The sequence below is a fragment of the Coenobita brevimanus genome, chromosome 73 (genome assembly GCF_032717465.1).
Source record: "Coenobita brevimanus isolate Jiangsu-jjx chromosome 73, ASM3271746v2, whole genome shotgun sequence".
Taxonomy (NCBI): domain Eukaryota; kingdom Metazoa; phylum Arthropoda; class Malacostraca; order Decapoda; family Coenobitidae; genus Coenobita; species Coenobita brevimanus.
This window is the reverse complement of record NC_137026.1, coordinates 34303308-34330807: the sequence shown is the minus strand read 5'-3', so window position 1 is coordinate 34330807 and position 27500 is coordinate 34303308. Positions and strand designations below refer to the sequence as shown.

General features: G+C 41.3%; 1 protein-coding gene across 1 annotated transcript in view; it reads right to left on the bottom strand.

The window, feature by feature from the left end:
• Positions 1 to 27500, bottom strand: part of LOC145407524 (uncharacterized) — a 46633-nt gene that overhangs the window by 4211 nt on the left and 14922 nt on the right. The window contains exons 2-4 of the mRNA XM_080278448.1: positions 4294 to 4464; positions 2392 to 2555; positions 477 to 616 (exon numbers count right to left, since the gene is read on the bottom strand). Of these exons, the coding sequence (XP_080134574.1) occupies positions 477 to 616; positions 2392 to 2555; positions 4294 to 4464 (475 nt within the window). The remainder of the gene's footprint in view (positions 1 to 476; positions 617 to 2391; positions 2556 to 4293; positions 4465 to 27500) is intronic.

The following is a 27500-nucleotide window of genomic DNA, read 5'->3' as shown; positions in this document are numbered from 1 at the left end:
AGACAGACAGAGACAGAAAGAGACAGACAGACAGACAGACAGAAAGAGATAGACAGACAGACAGAGACAGAAAGAGATATAGACAGCCAGACAGAGACAGAAAGAGATAGATAGACAGACAGACAGAGACAGAAAGAGATAGATAGACAGACAGAGACAGAAAGAGACAGACAGACAGACAGAGACAGAAAGAGACAGACAGACAGACAAAGAGATAGACAGACAGACAGAGACAGAAAGAGATAGATAGACAGACAGAAAGAGATAGACAGACAGACAGACAGACAGAGATAGACAGACAGACAGAGACAGAAAGAGACAGACAGACAGACAGAGACAGAAAGAGACAGACAGACAGACAGAGACAGAAAGATAGACAGACAGACAGAAAGAGATAGACAGACAGACAGAAAGAGAGACAGAAAGAGATAGACAGACAGAGACAGAGACAGACAGACAAACACCAACATACTCACGGGATTAAGACGCATATTGAAGACGTATTTAAGGGTGCAATTGGCAGGGTAGGGTTCCTTCAGATTCACATATCCGTAGGACCAAAATTTACGTGAGTTTCCTGGCCACATATAGACGACGGCGTTGGTGCAGTACCCGACTGTGGGGGGACGAAAGTTTTGCGTTAGACTGTACATTTGGGGGATTTCGTATTGTGTGTGTTTTTATGCCTGTTTTGTCTGTGTGTGTTTAGCTGTTTATTTATGTCTGCCTGTCTGTCTGTTAATCTATCTATCTATCTGTCTGTTCATCTATCTATCTATCTGTCTGCCTGTTCCTCTATCTATCTGTTCATCAATCAATCAATCTATCTGTCTGTCTGTTCATCTATCTATCTATCTGTTTGTCTGTCTATCTGTCTGTCTTTCATGGCGTTTGTGCTGTAGCCGACTGGGGGTGGAACGAAATTTTTGACTTCGACTGTACATTTTTGGGATGGGTACGAAGTTTTGCGTTAGACTGTACATTCGAGGAATTTCGTTTCTCTCGCTGTGTCTTTCATCTCCCTGTTTGTCGGAATAATCAAATATCTATCTATCTATCTATCTCTCTGTTCATCTATCTATCTCTGTCTGTCTGTTCATCTATCTATCTGTCTGTCTTCCACCTATCTATCTGCATACCTACTTATCTATTAATTTATCTATCTATCTCTTTCTGTTCTTCTATCTATCTCTGTCTGTTCATCTATCCATCTGTCTGTCTTCATCTATCTATCTGTCTTCCTCCTATCTATCTGCATACCTACTTCTCTATTAATTTATCTATCTATCTCTTTCTGTTCATCTATCTATCTGTCTGTCTGTCTGTTCATCTATCCGTCTCTTCATCTATCTACCTGCAAACCTACTTATCTATCTATCCATCTATCTAAGCACAACACAAGCACTTCCTCACCATATCTCTCATCAAAATCTTCGCCATCCACACTCTCTTCCAGATCCTCCGCACTTCCTCCCGCCTCCTCCTCATTCCTGGGGAGGGCGCCGGTGAGCAGGGGGAGGAGAAGGAGAACGAGGAAGAGGAGGAGGGCCAGGGGGGTGAAGGAGGAAGACGCCATGTTGCCAGACGCCGCCAGATGCCCGTCCACGTCTTCGCTGTGAAGGTGACATATTCCTTTCACTTCATTTCCCTAACACCTTCTCCTTAGCGATTTATTTTTGGATATGGGTGGTTAATATCTTTTTGTACCTTCCTTCTTCTATGCAATGGAATCAAGCCCTCATGTTCTTTCCTCATAAAGAGAGAGAGAGAGAGAGAAATTTCAAGATCCGTTCATTTCGAGATGCCGGGACACACAGCGTTTAAAAGACTGGAGGTCATAGGCAGTGGGAAATACAGACAGAAGACAGTTCCAAATCACAGAGTATGACGATATTAGTATGATTTAAACAACACAAAAGACGAGTGTAACGTTCAAAAAAAGCAAAATAAATCGCCTAGGAAGAGGTGTTAGGGAGCTACTTTAACCTACAAGAATAATACGGGTTAATGAATGAAAATGGAGGTAATACTGTATGGATTTTATCTATATTTATTTTTTTTAATATTCTGGAATAAGATTGGCCATGTGGAGAGGATGGACAGTGAGAGACTGACTAGGAGAGTTTATGTGAGTGAGGTGGAGGTGGGGAGAGGGAGGGGATGGCCAAGGTTGAGATGGAGGGATGGAGTGGAGAGGTATTTGAGGGAGGGGGGAGTAAGCTGGGAGCATGGCAATGAAATGGCGGGGGACAGGGTGACATGGAGGCGATTTGTTTGTGGCCACCCCTTACGGGATCAAGGCGTCTGGCAATAGATAGATAGATAGATAGAATATGGTGTTGCTGTTATTGATATTATAAGGACAGACTCATTCCTCATCACTGCAATGACCTGTTCTGTTATTGCTGTTATTTCCACGTGATTTTATAGTCTGCGTGGCTGAGTGGTAACATCTCTGACTGTGAAGCTGCCGGCCTGTTAGTAGTATCTGGGTTCGATTCATGATCCGGGCAGCTAGTGTCACTCCACTCAGGTGTGTATCCGCCCTTAATGAGCTGACAGGTAAAATGAGTAACCTAAGAGTAACAGTAAAGGTAACTAAGGTAACAACTAGGGATCGGTAACTGAATACAGATTTCATTAAACTCACTCTCTCTCTCTCTCTCTCTCTCTCTCTCTCTCTCTCTCTCTCAAATATCACCTGTCCCTCAGCTAATTACATGCGCCATTACCACACCTGATTGTGTTAATTAGCAACTCACCTTTCCAGCACAGGTGTCCTTGAATAATAAATGGACAGGTGTTGACAATTCCACACCTTGAGTCTACAGCTATGTCGTTTGGTGACTTATTAAAACTTATTTATTATTCTTGTCAATATTATTATTATTATTATTATTATTATTATTATCATCATTATTATTATTACTATTATTATTATCATTATTATTATTATTACTATTATTATTATTATTATTATTATTACTATCATTATTATTATTATCATTATTATTATTATTATCATTATTATTATTATTATTATCATTATTACTATTATTATTATTATTATTATTACCATCATTATTATTATTATTATTATTACTTATTTTAAATTTGCGATATTTCAATGGGTTATTTTGCCTAGATCCTTCAAACTTGGTGAACTTAGACAGACAGACAACATAAGGTGACAGCCCAAACAGAATACTTATTAACCCCCTCAGGATAAAACTTAATCATATATATTTATTTATTTATTTATTGCTGTCACTACACTATATAATTCTGTGTTCTTGTTCTCGACACAGGTGTATCTTAGTCTAATTAACGCCAGGTGAGAATTCCACACCTTCGTTCAACAGGTATCTCATTTTTTGCGTGATTTTTCGAGATTGTAAGTGATGTATGAGTTTTCTTTTCTTTCTTTCTTTTTCTTTTTTTGCTTAATCCCTTCAGTATTTGTCAAGGCGAGTGATACAAATATGACCTATGAAGCCTGTGGAGGAGGAGGAGGAGGAGGAGGAAAAGAAACGAAGAGGAAGGAGAAGAGAAAAAGAGGAGGAGAAGGAGGAGGAGAAATATGAAAAGAAGAGGAGGAGGAGGAAGAGAGGAAGAGAAAAAAGGAGAGGAGGAGGAGGAGGAAGAGAGGAAGAGAAAAATGATGAGGAGAAAGAGAGGAAGATAAGAAAATGATGATGATGAGGAGGAGGAGCAGGAGGAGAGAGAGAGAGAGAGAGAGAGAGAGAGAGTCACCTTTACCTGGCCCTGATTTTCTTTTTTTTTTTAGTTAATTTCACATAGCTCAAAAAAAAAAAAAAAAAAATAAAAAGACAATACTACGGCTCTACAGTACAATCCACACTTCTTCGTGACTAGCACCTTAACCTACTGCTAACCTCTCACTATAACCCAGCATTCAGTGTAGAGTCATCCTTTCTACAGCACTTCTTCGTGACTAGCATCATATTCCGTACAGGGAGATGGAAATTTTAGGTGAAGTTAAAGTGAAAAGAGTATTAATAGAGCAAAAAGACAGGTAGATAGACAGGTAGACAGATAGACAGATAGACAGACAGACAGACAGAGATAGACAGATAGAGAGACGGACAGACAGATAGATAAGTAGAGAGACTGAATGACAAACAGACAGACTGAGAGGTAGATAGACAGAGAGAAAGACAGACAGATATATAGACAGACAGATACACATCAATAGATAGACAGGTAGATATGTACAGAGACAGATCGATAGACAAACAGACAGAGCCAGAGATTATTCTTCCCTGACCTTACCTGGACGAGGACTGGAGTTGATGTGGGCCCTTGTACCTGTAAAAGCCACCTGTCCTGCTAATTAACACCTCCACACACCTGTCAGACACCTGGGCACACGTGGCAGGTGTCGTGATGTCATATATGTGTCTTATGTATAATTGCGTGTCATCTATAATTTCTGTGTCACATCTATAATAGGCACCGTGTCATCTATAACTTCTGTGTCAAATCTATAACAGGCATTGTGTCATCTATAATTTCTGTGTCAAATTTATAACAGGCATTGTGTCATCTGTAACTTCTGTGTCAAATCTATAACAGGCATTGTGTCATCTATAATTTCTGTGTCAAATCTATAACAGGCATTGTGTCATCTATAACTTGTGTCAAATCTATAATAGGTAAGGTGTCATCTATAATACTCGTTTTAATTTTCATACCTTATTTTTCAGGACTGAGTAGCCTAGCCCATGGACCCTACGATCCTGATGGGGAAAGAGAAGGATTACATGACAAAAAAGGAATATAAGAACAAAAAAAACAACAATAAAAAATAATAATAAATATAATAATAATAACAACAACAATGGTGATGATGATGATGATTCTGAAGCCTAAATAATAATAATAAAAAACTGCATTAGATATATATGACATGAACTAATACTTCAGTGGACTTCAACCAATCTCTCACTCAGGCGACGACTTCAAAGGAAGCTAGCATGCACTCAGAGAACGCATACCTCCCCCAACACCAATAAAATATGTGATTCATGCCTCTACCCTGATCCGGATTCCCCTCAAACTTTCACCACATGACTACTTTTACGGTCTCACAAAGGCAATTAATTCTACGGTCCCAGCCTGCCCTATTTCACAATCTCATGGGAAAGCATACCTCCAACCACGCCAATGTTTGATTTATTCGTCCATACGGATTCGGATCTAACTCAAAATGTAACTAACTCTTCCTTGACCTACTATCCATCAATCCACAAAATTTTAGTGAAATCTGACAGCAACTTTTCAAGACAGCTTGCACAAATACAAACACACAGACACAAGGGTAAACACATAACCTTCAGCTTTGTTGGTGGAGGTAATGAATCTCTCTCTCTCTCTCTCTCTCTCTCTCTCTCTCTCACACACACACACACACACACACACACACACACACACACACACACAGGCAAAAAGCAAGAATGTGAGAGGTACAGAGAAGAAGGATGGGCTTAAATTACAGAGATCAAAAAAATTGAAATGCAAGCCAGGAAAAAGAAACGAACAGGAACAAACAGACAGGAGTAGCTCAAGAAACAGATCTGATAGCAATAACCTTCCCTATACTAAACAGCCACGAAAGGACCAACAGGACTTTTGCTGTTTGCTTTCCTTTGTCCATCTATCTATTGCCAGACGCCTTAATCCCGTAAGGGGTGGCCACAAACAAATCGCCTCCATGTCGCCCTGTCCCCCGCCATTTCACTGCCCTCCTGCCAGCTCACACACACCCCTCTCTCATATACCTCTCCACTCCATCCCTCCATCTCATCCTCGGCCTCCCCCTCCCTCTCACTCACATACACTCTCCTTGTCAGTCTCTCACTTTCCTTTGTACTCCTTTGTATTCAGTCTGTCTAGTCATCCCAGAGTCATGTCCTTCCCTCTGAGTCACCTCCTTCTCAACCACTGCCTTCTGTGAGTCAAATGAGTCGCCATGAGTCAGTGAATACGGGTTTGAGTCACTGAGAGGCATAAGTTATTCATCATCATCATCATCATCGTCGTTGTCATCATCATCATCACCATTATTCTCTCTCTCTCTCTCTCTCTCTCTCTCTCTCACTGATACATACAAACACAAGTAGTCCCTCTTTTAATGTCTCCTTCCCCCCCCCCTCTCTCTCTCTCTCTCTCTCTCTCACACACACACACACACACACTCACTCCTTTTAATGGCCTTCCCCCGACCCTTCTCTCTCTCTCTCTCTCTCTCTCTCTCTCTCTCTCTCTCCACCCACTTCCTTTCATCTAAACTTCTGGTAACCTCCCCCACCAATTTCTCCCTCTTTCCTCCCTCCCTCCCTCCCTCTTCCTTTCCCTCCCTCCCTCCCTCCCTCCCTCTTCCTTTCCCTCCCTCCCTCCCCCTTTCCCTCCGTTTCCTCCCATCATTCCTCCTCCTTCCGCCCCACCACGTCCTTTCTTTCCTACTCCCCCTTCTCTACCTCCCTCCATCTCCACTTCCTTCTTCCTTTCTCAAGTAGAATTCTCTCTCTCTCTCTCTCTTAGGTATTTCCTCTCTCCCTCCCTCTACCACACCACCTTCACAGCCTCTCCCCCTCCCCCCCTCTCTCTCTCGACCATCCTCCCCTTCCACTGAGCAGCTGGTCGGCTCACTCGCTACTACCGCATCGAAATCTCTCCGCCCAGTCAGTAACCCGCAGACCGTCGAAGGGGGAGGTTGTGCGCGCCCTCTCCTCACCCTCCCTCTATCGGTACATCTCGGAACTACATTGACCGCTATGTTTACGTCTACCGCTTCTAAAATTCGGCCTGTGTGATGATTTTTGCGAGTCTGAGTGATTGTGTGCAACTTGTAGCGCTTGTGTATTGCAATGTCTGGTGATTTTTAAGAGAGATGTGACAATGAATGTGTTATTTAAGATTTGTGCTTCTAAAATGTGACAGACAAGTGGAACTGAATAATAATAATACCTGAAATTATTATTATTATTACTATCATTATTATTATTATTTTTATTATCTTTACTACTACTGATAATAATAATACCACCACCACTACCATTACTACCACTGTTATGATGATGATGATGATGATGATTATTATTATTATTATTATTATTATTATACTTCTAATTCCTCAGTATACTTAAAAGACCTTGCCATGGAGATGTATTGGTTACGATGTTGCAAAATATGAGTAACAGTAAGACAGTGAAGAATTAACATTGCAATAATTATACATATGTGTGCAATTGCTACCTATCAATAATGGTTGCAATGAACGAGTGACGAAGGAAAAAGCGAATTATTGTGAAAACCCAGATTATTTCGTTCGGTTTATATTTAACTGATGTAAAAGAACGATGTGAGTTTTTTATTTTATTATTATTATTATTATTATTATTATTTTGTAATTTATATATGGAAAGTAGGAAAGATAAGGAAAAACACTGAGTACTTATGAAAAATTCTGTTTCTTATGCCTGGTCTGGTAGTGAGTTAATTTAAAAGTGAAATGATTTGAGAGAGAGAGAGAGAGAGAGAGAGAGAGAGAGAGAGAGAGAGAGAGAGAGAGAGAGAGAGAGACAGAGAGAGAGAGAGTTAATAACAAGACAATTTACATTCTTGTAAGTACCTGACGACAAAAAACATGAGACAATTAAAAGACCTGCAAAAAAATAAATCGCTATGGAAACGATGCTAGGGAGCCTCCTTACCTGACGAGAACCGAGATAAGACGATTAATATTCTTGTGTGTATTTAAGACAGAAAAGAAACGCAAGTACGAAAAAAATACAAAAAATAAATCGCTAGAGAAGAGGTGTTGGGGAATATCCAAAAATAAATCGCTAAGGAAGGGGTGTTAAGGGACGAGGATACGGGAAGAAATAAGATGATTAATATTCTTGTGTGTATTTAAGAGAGCAGTAAGGAAACTCAATGCAAAACAAATGAATAAATAAATCGCTAAGGAAGGGGTGTTAGGTCAGAGACAAGACGATTAATATTCCTGTGTGTACTTTTGACGACAGAAAACAAACTCAAGTAACAGAAAAAATACAAAAAAATAAATCGCTAAGGATGGGGTGTTAGGGCAGGAATAATACGATTAATATTCTTGTGGGTACTTTAGACAGAAAAGAAACTCAGGTACTTAAGACACCTGCAATTAAGTGAGGTGTGGGAAAGCTTAAGCATTTCTCAAGCTTTGTGGTGAGACAGGGAGACTTGACAGTGAAAAGTGGAGACGGTGAAAACAGTGTACACGAGAGAGAAGGACACGGATACGCTGATAAATGTGTATACGGTATATATTTATACATATCCAGATAGATGGATAGACAAATACATTGATAGATAGGCTATATACGGTTTATATGTACAATATATATCCCACTGGAGCCAAGTGTCCTTAATATAGCACAGAACTGGGAATTTTCACATCCTGATAAAGTAGGGAACCCCCGGGGAGGGACCTATGAGCTTCACGACTATGAGCCGATAGGCGGAGGGCGGTACGCTTAGTGCCCACCCAGCCCCGTGCCTCGCCCAGCAACTCTGGGATCCAATCGGATATATGGCCTATATATATAACATTTGGGTAATGAGAGAGAGAGAGAGAGAGAGAGAGAGAGAGAGAGGTGATAAGTGGTGGTAGCGAAAACATTACCTCTCACGGACACTTAAGTATACATAACACAGAGATAGATGGATACAGATAGATAGATAGACAGAAAGATAGATAGATAGACAGACAATGAAACCTGACAGTGAGAACAGGTAGCAGAGAAAACCGTGCCACTCACACCACTTAAAAAGAAAGTGTACAGAACTAAGAGATAGACAGACGGATATAGATAGATAGATAGACGAGAGAGAGAGAGAGAGAGAGAGAGAGAGAGAGAGAGAGGTCAGGAAAATGTGAAGGTAAGAAAACGGAGAAAGGAAGGATTAAGCAAGATGTTGAACAAAGAATTACGAGAGAGAGAGAGAGAGAGAGAGAGAGAGAGAAAGGTGGGTGTAACAGGGGAGGAAGGAAGGGCGGTGTCGGGAAAAGAGTGAGAGACAATGACAGGAGAAAATGAAGAAAGTGAAGGAGTGAGTGAGACTAGAGAGAGAGAGAGAGGAAATGAGGTGGAGAGGAAAAGGAAAGGAGCAGGTGTTACAGAGAGAGAGAGAAACCTCACCTGGTAACACGTAATTTAAGAAGTAAAATCAACAAAAGAATATCCGGTGTCTCTCTCTCTCTCTCTTTTTTTTTTTCTCTCTCTCTCTCTCTCTCTCTTCCGTTTATGGGGTCTGTTTAATCTGTACCACGTGCTTCTGCTGCCCGGTGTTTATTTACTGTTTACTGTCTACCATGTGTCTTAGAGAATAATTTCCATTTTATAACTGAAGAATTTAACCATATTTATTTAGCTCCACATTCTGGTTCATCACCTTCCCTTCTTCATTATTCTTCATTTTACTATCTATCTATCAATCTATCTATCTTTTACCTGCCTCCTTATTTAATTACTTCCGCCTACGAAGCTAGACGGGGGCTGTGTATTCACCTGTGCTTGTTTCTCTGCGTAAATTATCTCAAAAGTCCTTATTTGATTTCAATAATATTCGGTACGTATGTGAGAAAAGGGATAAGGAGTTGACTAGATTAAGTTTTATTGGTGCTAGAGGAGGTATGCGCTCTCGGACACCTACTTTGTTTAATTTTCATCCCTCTCTCTTATGTCTATCCATCGCCCATCCACGCTCCCTACGTCCTCCTCTCCCCTTTCCTTTTCTCAAGCCCCACCTGTCCAATGGCCGGAAGTCAGAGCAGCAGAGCACCTGGCTATTCTCTCTCTCTCTCTCTCTCTCACACACACACACACACACACACACACACACACACATACACATACACACACACACCTATCCTGTTCTACTTCTCATATTTTTTTTTATTTCTTGTCACTCACTCTCTCTCTCTCTCTCTCTCTCTCTCTCTCTCTCACACACACACACACACACACACACACACACACACACACACACACACACACTACCTCTCTCACCCATCCTGTTCTACTTTTCATATTTTCCTTACGGTATTTCTTATGTCACTCACTTTCTCTCTCTCTCTCTCTCTCTCTCTCTCTCTCTCTCATTTTTCCTAACCCTCTCGTTTCTAACTTTACTAACTCTCAGGTAGGAGAGGCTGAACAAAACCGTCTAATATGAGAGAGAGAGAGAGAGAGAGAGAGAGAGAGAGAGAGAGAGAGAGAGAGAGAGAGAGAGAGAGAGAGAGAGAGAGAGAGAGAGTTATCCTGTCCATAAGAGGGTTAATAATGCTTAATGACCCGAGAGAGAGAGAGAGAGAGAGAGAGAGAGAGAGAGAGAGAGAGAGTTATCCCGTCCCTAAGGGTGTAAATAATGCCTAATGACTCTAATTTACGACCTAACTGACTTGCTAATTATATAACTAATTTATTTTGACTACTGGATATTACTGTTATTGTTATTTATTTTTTTACTGAATGCAAGGAAAGTGTGTGTGTGTGTGTGTGTGTGTGTGTGTGTTTTACCACTTTCAACCTGTATTAATGAATATGCAACTGTGTGTCCTATAAATTTGTATGTATGTACGTATATATGTATGTAGGCTATGTGTGTATATATGTATGTATGTATGTATTAGTGCGGTCATGACTGTATACTGAATGAACATTACTATACTGACGGACGCTATAAATTTCAAGCATCTTATTTCCGTGTTTTAAAAGGCCATTTATGAAAAACCTAGTGTAACAACTGTGTGTGTGTGTGTGTGTGTGTGTGTGTGTGTGTGTGTGTATGTGTGTGTGTGTGTGTGTGTGTGTGTGTGTGTACGTATCTATGGTACTTAATATTTTCCTACCTGTCATCACTTTTACTTTCCTGTCTTTGTTATTGTTATTATTTTTCTCATTAACTTGTCTTCATTTCAGAACATGTAAATAACCCCGTGAATGATGAATGACACTCCTCTGTGCCATAAGGACAAGTGAAGAACCAGTGAAGAATATTACTGTGGAAACAGAACCATGAAAAATGAATAAAAGTGAGCACAGAAAGACGTGATAATGAAAGAAGCTGAATCCAGGTAAACACAGACACCTGTAATATAGAAAGAGACGTGAAAAAGTATATATATTTATTTTCAGACAATATATGCACAGAAACAAAGAATTAAAATATATATACACAGACATGATGTAGATATATATTATAGAAAACGTGTATGTAAAGTGGCACAGAAAAAACAGAGAAATATATAAGGAAATGTATGGTTAGATGGCACAGAAGAGAAAGTATATACAGAAAAAATATATATAGTAATAGAAAGGCTTGTAAATCTATATAAACGTGATACAGTCCAATGTTTACATGTTTACACGAGAATATGAACACTGAGATATAGAAAACGAGAAAAAAGAAAACGGGACCTGCAAAGAAAACGAGATCAGCGAAGAAAACGGGTTCAGCAAAGAAAACGGGATCAGCAGCTAAGAAAACGGGATCAGCAGCTAAGAAAACGGGATCAGCAAAGAAAACGAGATCAGCAAAAAAAACGGAATCATCAAACTAATCGGTCATTTTAAGGTTATACTAGTCTATAATCTTAAATATTGACCCGAGTAATTCACACCTCGCCTCTTAAGTGATTCTTGAGTGGAATTCAAGGTGGATGTGTTGAGAAAATTACCTTACACTACCTTGGCCTTGAAAGAGAGTTACCCAAGTGAAAGAGAGTTACCCAAGTGGAAATAGAGAGTAGAGAGAGAGTTACTTATGTGAAAATAGACAGTAGAGAAAGAGAGTTACTTATGTGAAAAGAGCAGGGAGAGTTACTTATGTGAAAACAGAGAGTAGAGAGAGAGAGAGTTACCTTTGTGTAAATATTGTGAGGTTGTAAATAAGTGAATGTGTTGTAAAAGTGGATTGTAAATGCATGAGAGAGAATTGTAAATCTTAAAACATGTCACTTGGATATGAAACAGGCTCACGTCTCTTCACCTCTCTCTGTAAAATCCAGTTTGGGATGAGAGAGGGCGTGAAATAGAGAGGAACAAGAGTAGAGAGGAAAAAGAGGAGGCAGAGGAAAGGGAAGGTAAGAAGAGTTGAGAGGAGTGGTGGTAGTAAAAGGAAGAATTAAAAGGGATAGTGGTAGTAACGAAGAAGAGGAAGAAGAAGAAGAGGAAGAAGAGAGGAAGAAGAAGAGTGGTGGTAAGAGGAATAAAGAAGAAACACAGAGGAGAGGAAGAAAGTACAAGTAGAAGAAGAAAAAGAAAAAAAATAAGAGGAGGAGAAGACTTGAGAGAGAGAGAGAGAGAGAGAGAGAGAGAGAGAGAATTTTCACCCTGACACTGTTCTCAAATAAAGCTTTCTCTCTCCCAGTCTCACCCTCCTTCCCAACACCAAATTCATCATCATCATCACCACCATCACCTAACCCATCCATTCACTCTCACCACTATCATCATTTACCAAAACTGTTAATATATCAAGTACTGTCTATCTATCTATCTATCCATTTATCTATCTGTCTATCTATCTATCTGTCTATCTAGTAGTGCCATCGTCATCTGCAAGTGCTTTCTTTATTTCACCCAATATCTTCTCTATTATATCTATCTCTTAAGCTATTTGTATCTATTTTTCTGTAATGATATCTGTCGAATTAAGATCATTAACAGAATCATATAAAAATTCCTCTATCTATCTATCAGTCTTATCTATATACATTATAATTCTGTAAGGTTAAATATATCAGTTTTTATCTACTGGTCTGTGTATCAATTTATCAAGAGCCTGACTTCGCATCTCGTGAGGGGTAGCCTTCATAGAACCTCAAGGCCCTTCTGTCCCTACTCATTAACAACTCCTTCCCCAACACACCACCCTCCCTCATATACCTAATCTATCCTTATGTAAATATAATAATCTATAATCACACTTTCTTCTCTACTAATCTTTACCCATTTCATTATTTTACTGTGAAGTCTATTATTATTATTATTATTATCATTATTATAATTTTCTTTCAACTACCACAACTACAACCATTCTAGTATCTGTAACCAACATTACCGCAACTACCAATATCTGAGGTAATACTTTCTACCACAACCGTTCGTAACCCCTGCAACCACCATCGCTACCACAACTACCACCATCACTTGACTGCCACCACTATCGCTATCACACCTACTACCATCCGGACAACTATTACCATCGCTACCACAACTACCACCATCGTTACTACAACTACATTCATCACTTAACTGCTACCACCATCGCAACCACACCTACCACCATCGCTACCGCAACTACCACCATCGCTACCACAACTACCACCATCGCTACTCCACCTACAACCACCGTTACAACTACCACCATCGCTACTCCACCTACAACCACCGTTACAACTACCACCATCGCTACCACACCTACCACCATCGGGACAACTACAACCATCGCTACCACAACTACCACCACAATGGTTCCGGCAATTGAAAAGAAAGGTAAGTGAAGGTGTTTTAATTTGCACACACACACACACACACACACACACACACACACACACACACACACAAAATCTTACACCCAAACACAAAATACTGCTACTACTACTACTACTACTCTCTCACTTCCATACATTGAGAGCAAATCTTTTAATTAATATCAAGTCTAGATCACACAGAAAGAATTCCAAGGCCTCTCTCTCTCTCTCCCTCCCTCCCTCTCTCCCTTCCTCCCTCCCTCCCTCCCTTCCTCCCTCCCTCTCTCTCTCTCTCTCCCAAGACACATTTCCTCTGCCCACAAACCCACCTACCTAGACTTAACCCAAACTTTCAAGGCCTCAAGGAAACTTTGACCATTTGTGGGGAAGACAGGGGGATGTGCATAGCTGAGAGGGGCGTGGGGGGATGGAGAGAAAAGAGGGGGGGATGGGGGGGAAATATGGGGAGGAGACACTGGAAATGAGGAAATGAAAGTGGGGGAGAGAGGATGGGGGAGATGGATGGGGAAGGGAGGTTAAAAATGAAGGATGAAAGTGGGGAGGTAAGCTGATGGGGAGATGTAGTGGGGAATGATGGGAAATATGGGGAGAAGATAAGAAATGAGGAATGAAAGTGATGATGATGATGATGATGGTGATGGTGGTGGGAATGAGAGATGATGATGATGATGATGACGGTGGTGGTGGTGGGGATGAGAGATGATGATGATGATGATGATGATGATGATGGTGGTGGTGGTGGTGGGGAAGAGATATGATGATGATGATAATGATGATGGTGTGGTGGTGGTGGTGGGGAAGAGATGATGATGATGATGATGATGATGATGATAATAATGATAGTGATGGTAATGATAATGATGATGGTGATGGTAATGATGATGGTGATGATGATGATGACGGTGGTGGTGGTGGGGATGAGAGATGATGATGATGATGATGATGGTGGTGGTGGGGAAGAGATATGATGATGATGATGATAATGATGATGGTGGTGGTGGGGAAGACATGATGATGATGATGATGGTGATGATGATGATGATGAGAGATGATGATGATGATGATGATGATGATAATGATGATGGTGTGGTGGTGGTGGTGGGGAAGAGATATGATGATGATGATAGTGATGGTAATGATGACGATGATGATGGTGAGATGACGATGGGGTTGCTGCGTGGGGGGAGTGGAAATGTGAAGAAATCTGGGGGAAGAGACAAGAGGAAATGTGGGATGAAAGAAAGACAGACGAGGTAATGAAAATGAGGAAGAAGAGGATGGGGAGAGAGAACGCTAAGATAGAAAGACAAAATAATTAAAAAAAAGAAGGAAAATAAGAAATGGGAAGAAGGAGATAAGAAAATGAGAGAGAGAGAGAGAGAGAGAGAGAGTGAAGCTACCAAAAGAGGAAATAGAAAAAGGGAGAGAAAAAGAAGACAGGGGAAAGATACTGAAAGATGAAGAGGAGAGACAGGAAAGATGATGAGAAGTATGGCTGAGATAAATATTACTGAATGCATCTGTTTACCTGTGTGTGTAATTAGCATAAATAAATAGACAGATAGATAGGTAGATGGATAGACAGATAGTCAGACTGATAGATTATTTTAATGCAAGGAAGAAGGAACCAAAGGCCAGATGGACAGATAGATACACAGATAAATAGATTGATAGATAGAGAAAAGTACAGTATCTTTTTTCATTATTTCTTGGATGATCACCTGAAGACAGTGAGATTACAGGTGGACGGATGAAACTGACAGTGAAGGCTAATCTCTTAATCCAGCTGACGCGTGTGTGTGTGTGTGTGTGTGTGTGTGTGTGTGTGTGTGTGTGTGTGTGTGTGTGTGTTCTTCCTATTTCCTAATTATTTTTTCATTTTTAGACATTTTTCGAGTTAAATTCTTATATATAAAACCTTCCTTAACCCCTTCACTACGTGGCTTCTCTTCCTAAGCTGAATAAAGTCGTCTGGAGAACGCAAGAATAAGAAATATTTTATGTTCTCAGACTGAAGTGGTTTGGACAGGTATCGGAAAATTTGGGGAAAGGTGGAGAGGGTAGCTTCCGGTGGGGTGGAGGTGGTGTGTGGGATGTGGATTATTTGCTGGGTGGAAGGCAGTGGAGAAAGCCTGTGTGGAAGACTGGGAGATGATGTTCGTGGTCATCTTATCAACTCAAAATAATAATAATAATAATAATAATAATAATAAATGAATAAAAATAATAATAATGTTAGAAGACTGCATGGTAATTTATAGATCAAAATAAATATGAGAATGCATGTTATTTATGCCATATATGTATCTGGTGTTACAAGGACAAGTAGTGCCTCAAAAGATCTTACGACCCATGAGTGAATTTAATAGATACAAGCTAGTGGTCTATTAGGGAAGAGTGAAGATGGAAAAACAGTGTGTGAGATGAAATTAAAGGAAATGTATTGTATTAATTGGAAGCTGTATGTATGACTGGGGATGTATAGAAAATGTTGTAGTCGTGATGTGTGTGTGTGTGTGTGTGTGTGTGTGTGTGTGTGTGTGTGTGTGTGTGTGTGCGTGAGAGAGAGAGAGAGAGAGAGAGAGAGAGAGAGAGAGAGAGAATTATAAGTAAGAGTAGTTAGATGAGTGAATGAATCTCAGTACAGAAGTTAAATAAGTATGTATGGTGTAGAGGTTACTTAAATACTACTACTACTACTACTACTTCTACTACTACTACTACCTCTACTACTACTACCACTCACATCTACTTCACCTTGACAATCACCCCCCCCCCAACTCACGGTTTCACTGTCACACAACAAACCAAATGGCATTTAATTTTAGTCTTATTTTCACCCTTGTTTCCTCTCTTCTTTAGGGCGAAATTGACTTGGCTCGACCCTACTATGAACAGATGGGGTTTGAAGTGTTTTTCCTCTCTCTCTCTCTCTCTCTCTCTCTCTCTCTCTCTCTCTCTCTCTCTCTCTCTCAGGTGCTATGAACTATTGGGAGGCTTGATTTTCTTCTCTCTCTCTCTCTCTCTCATGTTGATGCCGGTAGTTGTGGTAGGGAAGACTGTGGTTGTGGGAGAATGACTGTGGTAGTTGTGGTGGTAGTGTTGGTGGTGATAATTATGGTGATGTTAACCGTAGTGAGAGGGGTGGTGATGATGATGATGATAATTGTGATGATGACGAGGATATGATGATGGTGATAGAGGTAGCGGTGATAACGATGATAGGTACGGTGATAAATTATAGTAGTGGTAGTAGTAGTAGTAGTAGTAGTAGTAATAGTAGTGGTGGTGGTGGTGGTGGTGGTGGTGGTAGTAGTAGTAGTAGTAGTAGTAATAGTAGTAGTAGTAGTAGCTGTAGTAGTAGTAGTAACACATCCTTATAATTATCAACATATCAGGTCTCTCTTCAGTTTCTCTCTCTCTCTCTCTCACACACACACACACACACACACACACACACACACACACACGCAAAGCAATTACACCTGCTAATGACACCCTACTCCAGTTCATTACCTTTAACTGCCCTTACATAACAATACTTAAATCACTCCAGCAAATCTTATATTCCTGTACACATAAGCAGTTCAACACATCACTCATTCTCACCACTCATCTTTCATCATCCATTCTTCATCATTCACTCACCACTCATCTTTCATCATCCATTCTTCATCATTCACTCTCATCACTTTCAATCATCTTTCTGCCTACGTGCCTCTGCTTTATCTATATATGTATGTATGTGTATGAATATATCTATGTGTACTTCTATGTATGTATACCTGTATGTATGTATGTATCTATATGAACCGTATGTATGTGTCGTAGGTATGTATATGTCTGCATGTGTGTGTATTTGTAGCTATGTATGTATATGTATGTGTGTATCAATATGTATATGAACCGTATTTAGGTATGACTATGTATGTGTGTACGGTATGGCTGTCATCACCACCACTCACCTCTCATCACCACTCACCCATTCTGTCTGTCTGTCTGTATGTATCACCACTCTCAACTCTCATCACCACTCATTCAATCTGTCTGTCTGTCTGTTTAATAGTATTACTCCTAACCATTCACTCTCATCATTCTCATCACTCTGTCCTTCACCACTCACTCTCACCACCCATTCTGTCTCTCTATTCGTGTATGTTTGTATGTCTGCATCTCTCTCTCTCTCTCTCTCCCAATCAATCAATCTATCTATCTATATCAATCTAACTCTTTCCATTAACCATTTCTATCTTTTCAAGTGATTTCCTTTACTTCTTGGGCTCTCCTTATCTGTCAACCTATTTTCTATCTATTTATCTATCTTTCCATCTATCTATCTTACTGCCTCTCACTTTTACATTTTCTTTAATTTCTCTCTCTTTCTCATTCTCCACTCTCTCTCTCTCTCTCTCAGATCATATTTCCTATTGTCTCGCTTCCTTTCATCTTTTCTTCTCTCTTTCTTAATTCCTCTCTTATTTCTCTCTCCCTTTGTTCATTCTCTCAGTTATTGTTTCTTGAGTGAAAAGATTGGGGTCAAGAAAGTGAAGTTAGATAGACAGATAGATAGATAGATAGATACACTGGTAGACATATATAGAGAGGTACACAGGTAGATAGACTGACAGACTGAAAGAGATAGACTGGAAGTTGAGGACAAATAGATAGATATAGATAAATGCTGAAAGAAACGGTCAGACAGATAGATATATTTGATAATTAGATTGATAAAGGGAGAGAAAGTGATAGATGTATATAGATAGATAGACAAATATGTATGTAGAGAGAGAGAGAGAGAGAGAGATGGTACCGTTTACCCCCTGCCTCTTCAAACCACTACCTCCCTCCCCACCGACCCAACTGGCAGACAAGTTCCGTAATGTGGGAAAAACTGAGAGAGAGAGAGAGAGAGAGAGAGAGAGAGAGAGAGAGAGAATGACCAGGTTGTCTAAATATATACAGACAGACACAGACGGACAGTGAGATATTGTGTATGTATGTATGTATGTATGTATGTGTGTGTGTGTGTGTGTGTGTGTGTGTGTGCGTGCGTGAAACAGCATCTCCGCTACCGGTACTTGCTTCCTCACGCCCCACTTTAAAGAGAGAGAGTGAGAAAGTGAGAGATGTAGAGATAGACAGAGGGATGATGATGATGATAATGTAGGGATTGACAAAGATATATGAGAGAGAGAGAGAGAGAGAGAAATTGTTTGACAGATTGCTTGGATATGTGAGTTATCTTTCATTCTCTCTCTCTCTCTCTCTCAACAAGAACTGTTTATCGACATATTTATGATTTCTCTCCTTCCGTGTGTGTGTGTGTGTGTGTGTGTGTGTGTGTGTGTGTGTGGTAGTGTAGCTTAATCTGTGTAGCCTAAATGTGTCTGTGTGCAACTTTGTGTGTGTACTTCCGATTGTACGTGACTGTGTGTGTGTGTGTGTGTGTAAACCTAATCGTTAGTTCAACATCCGTTTTCATCTGAGAGAGAGAGAGAGAGAGAGAGAGAGAGAGAAAGAGAGAGAGAGAGAGAGAGAGAGAGAGAGAGAGAGAATCAGCTTAGCGGTCAATGCCTTACCTCGCTTGAGGGGCTCCGAGTAAAGAAAGAGAGAAAGGGAGAGAGAGAGAGAAAAGTGAAAAATAAAGACGAAGAAATGGAGAACAATAGAGAGAGAGAGAGAGAGAGAGAGAGAGAGAGAGAGAGAGGAGTGGGGGGGGGGAATGGAAGGAGGGAAGAGTGGGTGCAGAGGTAGAGAGTTGGAGGGTGGGGGTTCACCATCCACCCATTCAATGTAGTGCTACCATTGACAACAACTCTTTCTTCTACTCCAAGAAACTATTTACCACGCTGGGTGGTAACCATATCATTAAATTCACAAAAAGTGGTCTAAGGGTTAAAATCCCCCATTCGGATATAGTACATTAGGATTCAAGTTTGACAGACAGGTACAGAGAGAAAGAGAGAGAGAGAGAGAGAGAGAGAGAGAGCCGGTGTGCACCGGACAGGCGTCCCTCAGGGTAGGAAGTGACTAACCTACCCACCTCTGTTTCCCCCTTCTCTGCCTCTCTCTCTCTTTCTATCTATCTGTCTATCTACTTATACACTTACACTGATATGCACTGTGTAGTCGTTCTTACCTAACAAAAAGTGTATTTACCTACTTCTGACTCTACTTACCTACCTACCTACCTACGCACCCACCCACTCACCTACCTACCCACCCACCTGCCCATCCACCTACCCTTCCACCCACCCACCCACCTGCCCCTCCACCTACCCACCCACTCATCTACGTGCCTATCTACACCTACTCACTTATCTACCTCCCTACCCACGCATCTACCTACCATCCTGTCTACCTACCTACCGACTTACATACCCATCTACCTACCCACCCACCTACCTACTTACATACCCATCTACCTACCTACCCACCCACCTATCTACTTACATACATACCCACCTACCTACCTGTCTACTTACCTACCTACCTACCTGTCTACTTACCTACCTACCTACAAACCTTAACTGTAACGACCAATTAGACACGAACCAGGTCAGTCGTGAGAGAGAGGGAAGTAAGGTTTTTGTCTCTCTCTCTCTCTCTCTCTCTCTCTCAGTGTGTGAGTGTGTCTCTTTGTCTGTCTGTCTGTCTGTCTGTCTCTCTCTCTCTCGTATATACGGTATGGACAGGAAGACAGACACACACACGGACAGACACAGATAAACAAACAGGTAGACAGATAACCACATGAAGAGACAGACGGATATAGAGACACATATCGATAGATAAATATAGATAGATCGATAGACAGATAAAGATAGATATAGATAGACAGACTAATAGATATAATGAAAATACCGATATTAAATTATCAAACTCCGCGATGCAGGTGAGCGTGGGAACAAGGTAAGGATATTTTTTTCTTTCTTTCTTTTTCTTTTTCTTTTGAGATTAAATTATACGTTTAAAATGTGCTTGTCAGAATGGTTAGTGGAGAGGTGGAGAAGGTATATTGTTCTATTATTATCGTTGTTGTTTTTATTATTATTATTATTATTATTATTATTATTATTATTATTACTACTACTGTTACTATTACTGCTAACACTACTACTATCATTACAATAATTTTAGCACCTTCAATACCTACGTTCTCTCTGTCTGTCTGTCTCTCACATACACCTATCTCTCTCTCTCTCCCCCCCCCTCTCTCTCTTTCTCTCTCTCACACAATCGTTCGAGAGAAAGGTGGGTGTGGGAACGACTGAAGAACATTTATTATTTATTTCTATTTTTTTATTCAATTGCAAATAAGTGACCAATTGTTGCACATGTTGCCACGTATGTTGCAAGGACGCCTAGACCAGTGTCATCCCGGGATTCAAGGTTAGAGAGAGAGAGAGAGAGAGAGAGAGAGAGATACGGATGACGAGAGAGACAGGTAGACAGATAGATAAATACACAGACAGACAAGTAGATAATGACAGATTGATAGATAGACAGAATATCGACGCCTACAATCTTTTTCACTACGATCTTCAGAAAAAGGTCTATCTGCCTGTCTATCTCAATCTATCGGTGTGTGTGTGTGTGTGTGTGTGTGTGTGTGTGTGTGTGTGTGTACGTTTCGCAATCTCACCCCACCATACCGAAGTGCCATCATTTCTTTGTTATTGTATTGGGTAATTTTATTGTTCTGATAAAATAATCCTTCACATCCATCCACATTACCCACTCCACACTCCCTCCATTGTGCTTTCCACCCCACTCCACCTCTCTCTCTCTCTCTCTCTGCTTTTTCCACACACTCACCCATTCACACTCACTTCACTTTATCAATTCATTCATCCACATCATCCACTTAAACGCATACCTCTTCCATTGTCTTCTCCGTCTCTCCACCGCCTCTACGGTCTATCCATCCACCTAATCTCCTCCACCCAACAACACTCATCCACATCATCCACTCATCTGCAACCCCACCTTCTCCACTAACCCTCCCTTTCACGGCCTTCTTCTCTTCCCCACCATCTATCCACCCCCACCCTCCCATTGCACCTCCACACCCACCTATCCACACCTGTCTAACCTGTTCCACCTACCCACTAACCCCAGGATCTAGTCTTCCCCACCCACCATCCAGTCCAACCCTCCCCACTCTCCCAAACCAGCTCAGACACCCCCCTCTCACCTCTCACGCTTCATCCTTCACCCTTCCCCTCTCTTTTCCCCCTTCCTCTCTCTCTCCTCCTCCTCACCCCACTCTCTCCTCTTTTCTCTCTTTTGCCACTCCTTCCCTCTCTCTCCTTCTTCCCACTCCTTCCAACCTCCCATGCCTCCCTCCTTCATCTTCTCATTTCTTCCCTCTCTCTCCCCTTTCCCCTTCCCTCTCTCATTCTTCCCCCCTCCCCTCCATTCCCCTCCCCCAAGGTTAGTTTGTGTTGTGATTAGGTCCCTTCTTGTGTAACCTTCAAGACGTTTTTTTGCTTTCAAGATTTTCCTTCTGCTTCCCCTTCTCTCTCTCTCTCTCTCCCTTCCTTTTTCTTTTTACATATATATATATCCTGTTCTCTCTCCTCTTTTCCATTTCCCCTCTCCCCCCTCTCGCTCCCTTCTTTCCCCCCTCATCACTTTCCTGTGTCTCCCCCACTCACATCTCTCTCTCTCTCTCTCTCTCTCTCTCTTTCTAATCCTCTCCACCCATCCTCTCCCATCTTTCCTTTCGCTCTCTCTCTCCACCTCCTCCCTTCCCATCTCCCCCACCCTTCCTCTCCCTTTCCCCTACCCCTTCCAGTCCCCAACCCCCCACAGAAGAACCCAAGGCTGATCATGTCCCCCCCTCCCGTACGGCATCTTGGTACTCCCTCAAGATTTTCCTTAAGATTAAGTCTCAATCTGGGAATCCCTCGACGAGAGAGAGAGAGAGAGAGAGAGAGAGATTCTAATATTTTGTGAGACAGTAATAAGACCCGTGTGTGTGTGTGTGTGTGTGTGTGTGTGTGTGTGTGTGTGTGTGTGTGTGTGTGTGTGTGTGTGTGTGCGTGCGTGTGTGTGTGCGTACAAAGAAATCAAGAACAAAGAATTCAAACAAGGACGGAGTACAAAGAAATCAAGATCAAAGAATTCAAAGATGGAGTTCAAAGGAGTGGAAGTCAAAGGATAAGGCAAGAAGGTCTAAGACGCGTGACTGTCCTTAACCCTTAGGTCAAGAAGGAGAATAAGAAGTGTGAATTCTTAAGGAGTTCTCAGGTGGACCCCTATCCCTACTCTCTATCCTGAAACTACTACTACTACTACTATTATTATTATTATTACTATTATTATTATCATCGTCTTCACTGTATTCATCATTATCATTATTATTATCATCACCCCACCATTATATAACCACACCCTCCCCACCACACCACACCACCCATCCCCTACCCACCCCCATACCACTCTTCCCTCATCTCCCCACACCCTCACTCACCCTCATCTCCACCCAATCCCCACCTACCCCCCTCACCCATACCCCTTCCCCCCTCTACATATCAATATCACCCTCACCCCCACCCATCCCCATCCCCCCCAGCCACATCCTCACCCCGCCCTCACTCCCACACCTTCACCTTCTTCACACCCTCTTCTACCCCCACACCCTAACTTTTCTACCTCTTCTCCCCTTCATCCTCCCCCTCTCCATCCCCTCCCCCTCACCCCACACCCTCACCTTCCTCTCCCCTCTTCTCCCCCTCCACCCCCACTCTCTCCCCAACCCCTACCCTCTCCATCCCCTCACTCCACACACTCACCTTCCTCTTCCCTCTTCCCTCCCACACTCCACACTCTCACCTTCCTCTCCCCTCTCTCCCCCTCCACCCCCACTTTCTCCCCTCCTCCACCACAAAGATCGGGGTGAGAGTCAGTGAAACGGAACTAATCCAAGGCTGGAAGTACACCACAATTTCTTACAAGATTTTCTCTATTTCTTTCAAGGTAGTGGATTATACCTGCTTGAGAGACTGACTAGAAGAGGAGGCAGCAGTAGAATGAGGTAGAGGGCAGTAGGGTGGCAGGAGGGGTAGACCAAGAGTGAAATGGAGGTATAAAGTGGAGAGGAGAGGTATAGGAGAAGGAGGAGGAGGAGGACCAGGACGAAAAAGTTAGAGATGAAGATGATGATAATGACGATGATGAGGGTTGTTGATTGAGTAGGAACACAAACCCCTGGAAATTCTTCACCCAGGACCCACCCCCCTCACGAGAAGCAGCGTCAAACAATACCCAAATAGAACAGACAGATTCAATTTCTGTTTCTCTCATCATTCTCACAATTTTCTTTATTATTATTATTTTTTTTTTTCACAGGTATTGTTCTGTCTTTTCTTTCATTTCTATATGGCCTTCAGAAAATAATTGTTGCACACTTTTTCAACTACTGATGGTATTATTATGATGATGATGATGATGGTGATGACGACGACGATGATGATGATGAATTACGGTTTTAAAATACTTCTAATACATTACAACAATTATAAGCGGAACTGATAATTTTTTACACACACACACACACGCACACACACACGCCGAGCAAAACATAATCGTTCGTGCTTCGCCCGCGCGGGTGTAATGAACCAAAGAAAAAAATATACATCCACAATTTTCACATTTTTTATAAAGGTAAATGTTGGATCTCTCATAGGCACGATTGAGAGGCCATGTAGTCCACCTTCACAGCAAAAGACCCAGCCATCCCTACACTCCTCCCACCCCCGTCACCCTTTCTGCACCCACGCCCACTGACCGTACCAACACGCGTGGGGATATCGCATATTTGGGAAGATTTGGAGAAAGTTTTTGGTGCCCTTTCAGTACGAGGATGGTTATTGTTTTATTCTTGCTGTAGATTATTATTATTATTATTATTATTATTATTATTAGATAGATAGATTATTATTATTATTATTATTATTATTACAACTACTACTATTACCGTACTACTATTACTACTTCTACAGGTACTACAACTGCTGCTACAATCAATATTACTATTACTAATACTACTATTATTATTATTATTATTATTATTATTAAAGAGATGACACTTGTATATATAGTTTCTTTTATGTTCTGTCTCTGAAACGCCTTTTCTTCCAAACTTTTCCTCTTCCTTCTTCACCTCTCTCTCTCTCTCTCTCTCTCTCTCTCTGTCACACAAATGAGTAGCCAAAATGGAGATGAAACGCAAAAAAATGAATACCAAGTTCTCTGGGTCAGAAGATTTGCGTGACTGCGTGCAATGCGCGAGAAGGTTGCGTGGGATTTTGCGTGCGTGCGTGAAGAATGCGTGCGGACACAGATAGAGCCTCCAAGGAATCTTTTGCTCTCTCTCTTTAATCTTGACTGGGCACAGATAGAGAGCTAGAGGAATGTCTCTCTCTCTCTCTCTCTCTCTCTCTCTCTCTCTCTTTAATCTTGGCTGGAGAGAGTTTGTAATCCATCCGTACCGTGACAGCCTATAGTCCGGGGAAACTCGTGTGTGTGTGTGTGTGTGTGTGTGTGTGTGTGTGTGTGTGTGTGTGTGTGTGTGTGTGTGTGTGTGTGTGTGTGTGTGTGAGAGAGAGAGAGAGAGAGAGAGAGAGAGAGAGAGAGAGAGAGATTGTTCCGTTAGGGAGACCAGCCCTGGGAAAGAGGCCAAATGGGGAAAAAGAAAATAAAAAATAAAGAAAGAAAGAAAGTGGAGGAGGAGGAGGAAGAGGAGGAGGAGGAGGAGGAGGAGGAAGAAAAAGGAGGAGGTTAATATCTTTGTCAACTTATTTTAAATGCACAATGGATTTTTAAAACCCCTTCACTCCCAGGTCTCCGTTGTTGAGGTAGGAATGAGTCTCCTTGGTTACTAGTCAAATTAACCCACCAGTCTAGCAACATCTATTAACTGGGCAGAGGTTATATATCTCTGCCAACTTAAATTAACAGTACTATAGCATATTTTTAAAACCCCTTCAGTACCAGCTTTTCCTAGTTATGAGGCAGGAATAAGTCTCCTTGGTTACTAGTCAAATTAACCCAACAACCTAGCAACACTCGCTATAGCAATTTTTACCCCTTCAGTCCCAGTCTCCCTAAATATTAACAAAATCTGACGGTAAAAAAATATATAAAAGGCAATATTGAGATGAAAAATAATAAAAATGATTTCGAATTCTCTATCAGGTCTCATTCTAACTGATGATTTTTATGTTCGTATTATAAATCGCGTTGTAAGTTCCGTAAGTCCTTATCCTTACTGATTTATTCCGTGTACTGCACTTGAAGATTGTATATATTGTATGTATGTGTCTATGTATATACGTAGCCTATTGTACAGTATGTAGGTATGTATGCACTGTATGTATGTATGTATGTATGTATTGTATGTATGTATGCATTGTGTGTATGTGTGTATTGTATGTTATTGATATTGCTTTAATACTGATAAAGGCTACATCACTAACATACAACAACATTTTAAGGCATATGACCAGAATGAATCGCTGCTGAGGAAGTGTTACGAGCTGTGCAAATGCCACTTAGAATACCCCCTTCAGACACTATTAAAATCCACTATTACCATTACAAAACTATCAGGCACTATTTCCATTATAAACTATCATATTACCAAGCTCCAGAAAAAGTATATAACTCATTTTTAGAATCCCCAGAGAGAGATATATATTTTTGGCTATAAATTCACTACAATATCCTCTAAATAACCTTCAACATCAAATAAAAATGAAGACAATATAACCTAAGCTTGTCTCCAGAATCCTCGACTCTTGCGTCTGGCAGCGTGGTTCCCAGATGTAAACAAAAGAACGCTGCCGGGAACTGCCCAAACTATCGTACGCCCGGAGTCTAAAATAATGATGGCTATGGTTTCTGTCACTTTCCTTCCCGATTATCATTCTGTGTGTGTCCTTCCTGTTTATCGTTGTGTGTGTGTGTGTGTGTGTGTGTGTGTGTGTGTCCCCTCATTCCAATCCACCTCTATAATTATGTACATCCTTCCACCTCAGTTAACTCGAAGATATAATTCCACACCAACCCACCTTCCAGCATCATTTTACTCCATCTCAACTACAGATATGATCCACCACTCCACAGCAGCCTCCCTCATATATCCCCCGGCAATCCACTTTCCAACTTACATTCTCCCACTTCATCTTAGTTCCAGTCCTTCATCTCATACCTTTCCACCTACGTATATTCCCTCATTCCATCCTATCTTTCACGACTTTCATCTTATCTACAGCCCTTCTTTCCATCTCAGTCCATCTTCCCGTGGGCTATTTACCTTTCCACTCGATAAAATTAACAGGTAAAATCTCTTAATCAATCCCATGCTGAACACCTTAATTAATATGTACCTGTTTACCTGGCGATTAAATACCTGGTTGTAAATTAACTTGTGGGTAGAATTCTTAGAACTACACACACACACACACACACACACACACACACACACACCAATTATCTCACATACACCCCACCTCTTTCCTTCCCACACCCACACACACCCCACTTCATCCCTACACACCCCAAGACATCAACAAAGGGTTCCTTGGCAGATATCTACCCTCTGAAACTGAGAGGTTCAATTCTATGATGGAGGATAAAAGTATAGCACATTCTCCTCCTCTTACTCGGCCTCCTTCTCCTCTTCCTCTCCTCCTCCCCTTCTTCTTCCTTCTCTTCCTCCTCCTCTTGTTTCTTCTTCCTCCTACTTCTTACTCAATCCACCCATCACATACCCTCCAAACCAACCCTTCTTCCATCGCAAACTCCCCCACCTTCTTCTTGTTCAACCTGACCCTCCCATTCCACGCAACCCTCCCTCATAGACCCTTCGCCTTGTCCCACCACACCCTCTCACTCTCAAACCTTCCATACACTACTATTTATTTTT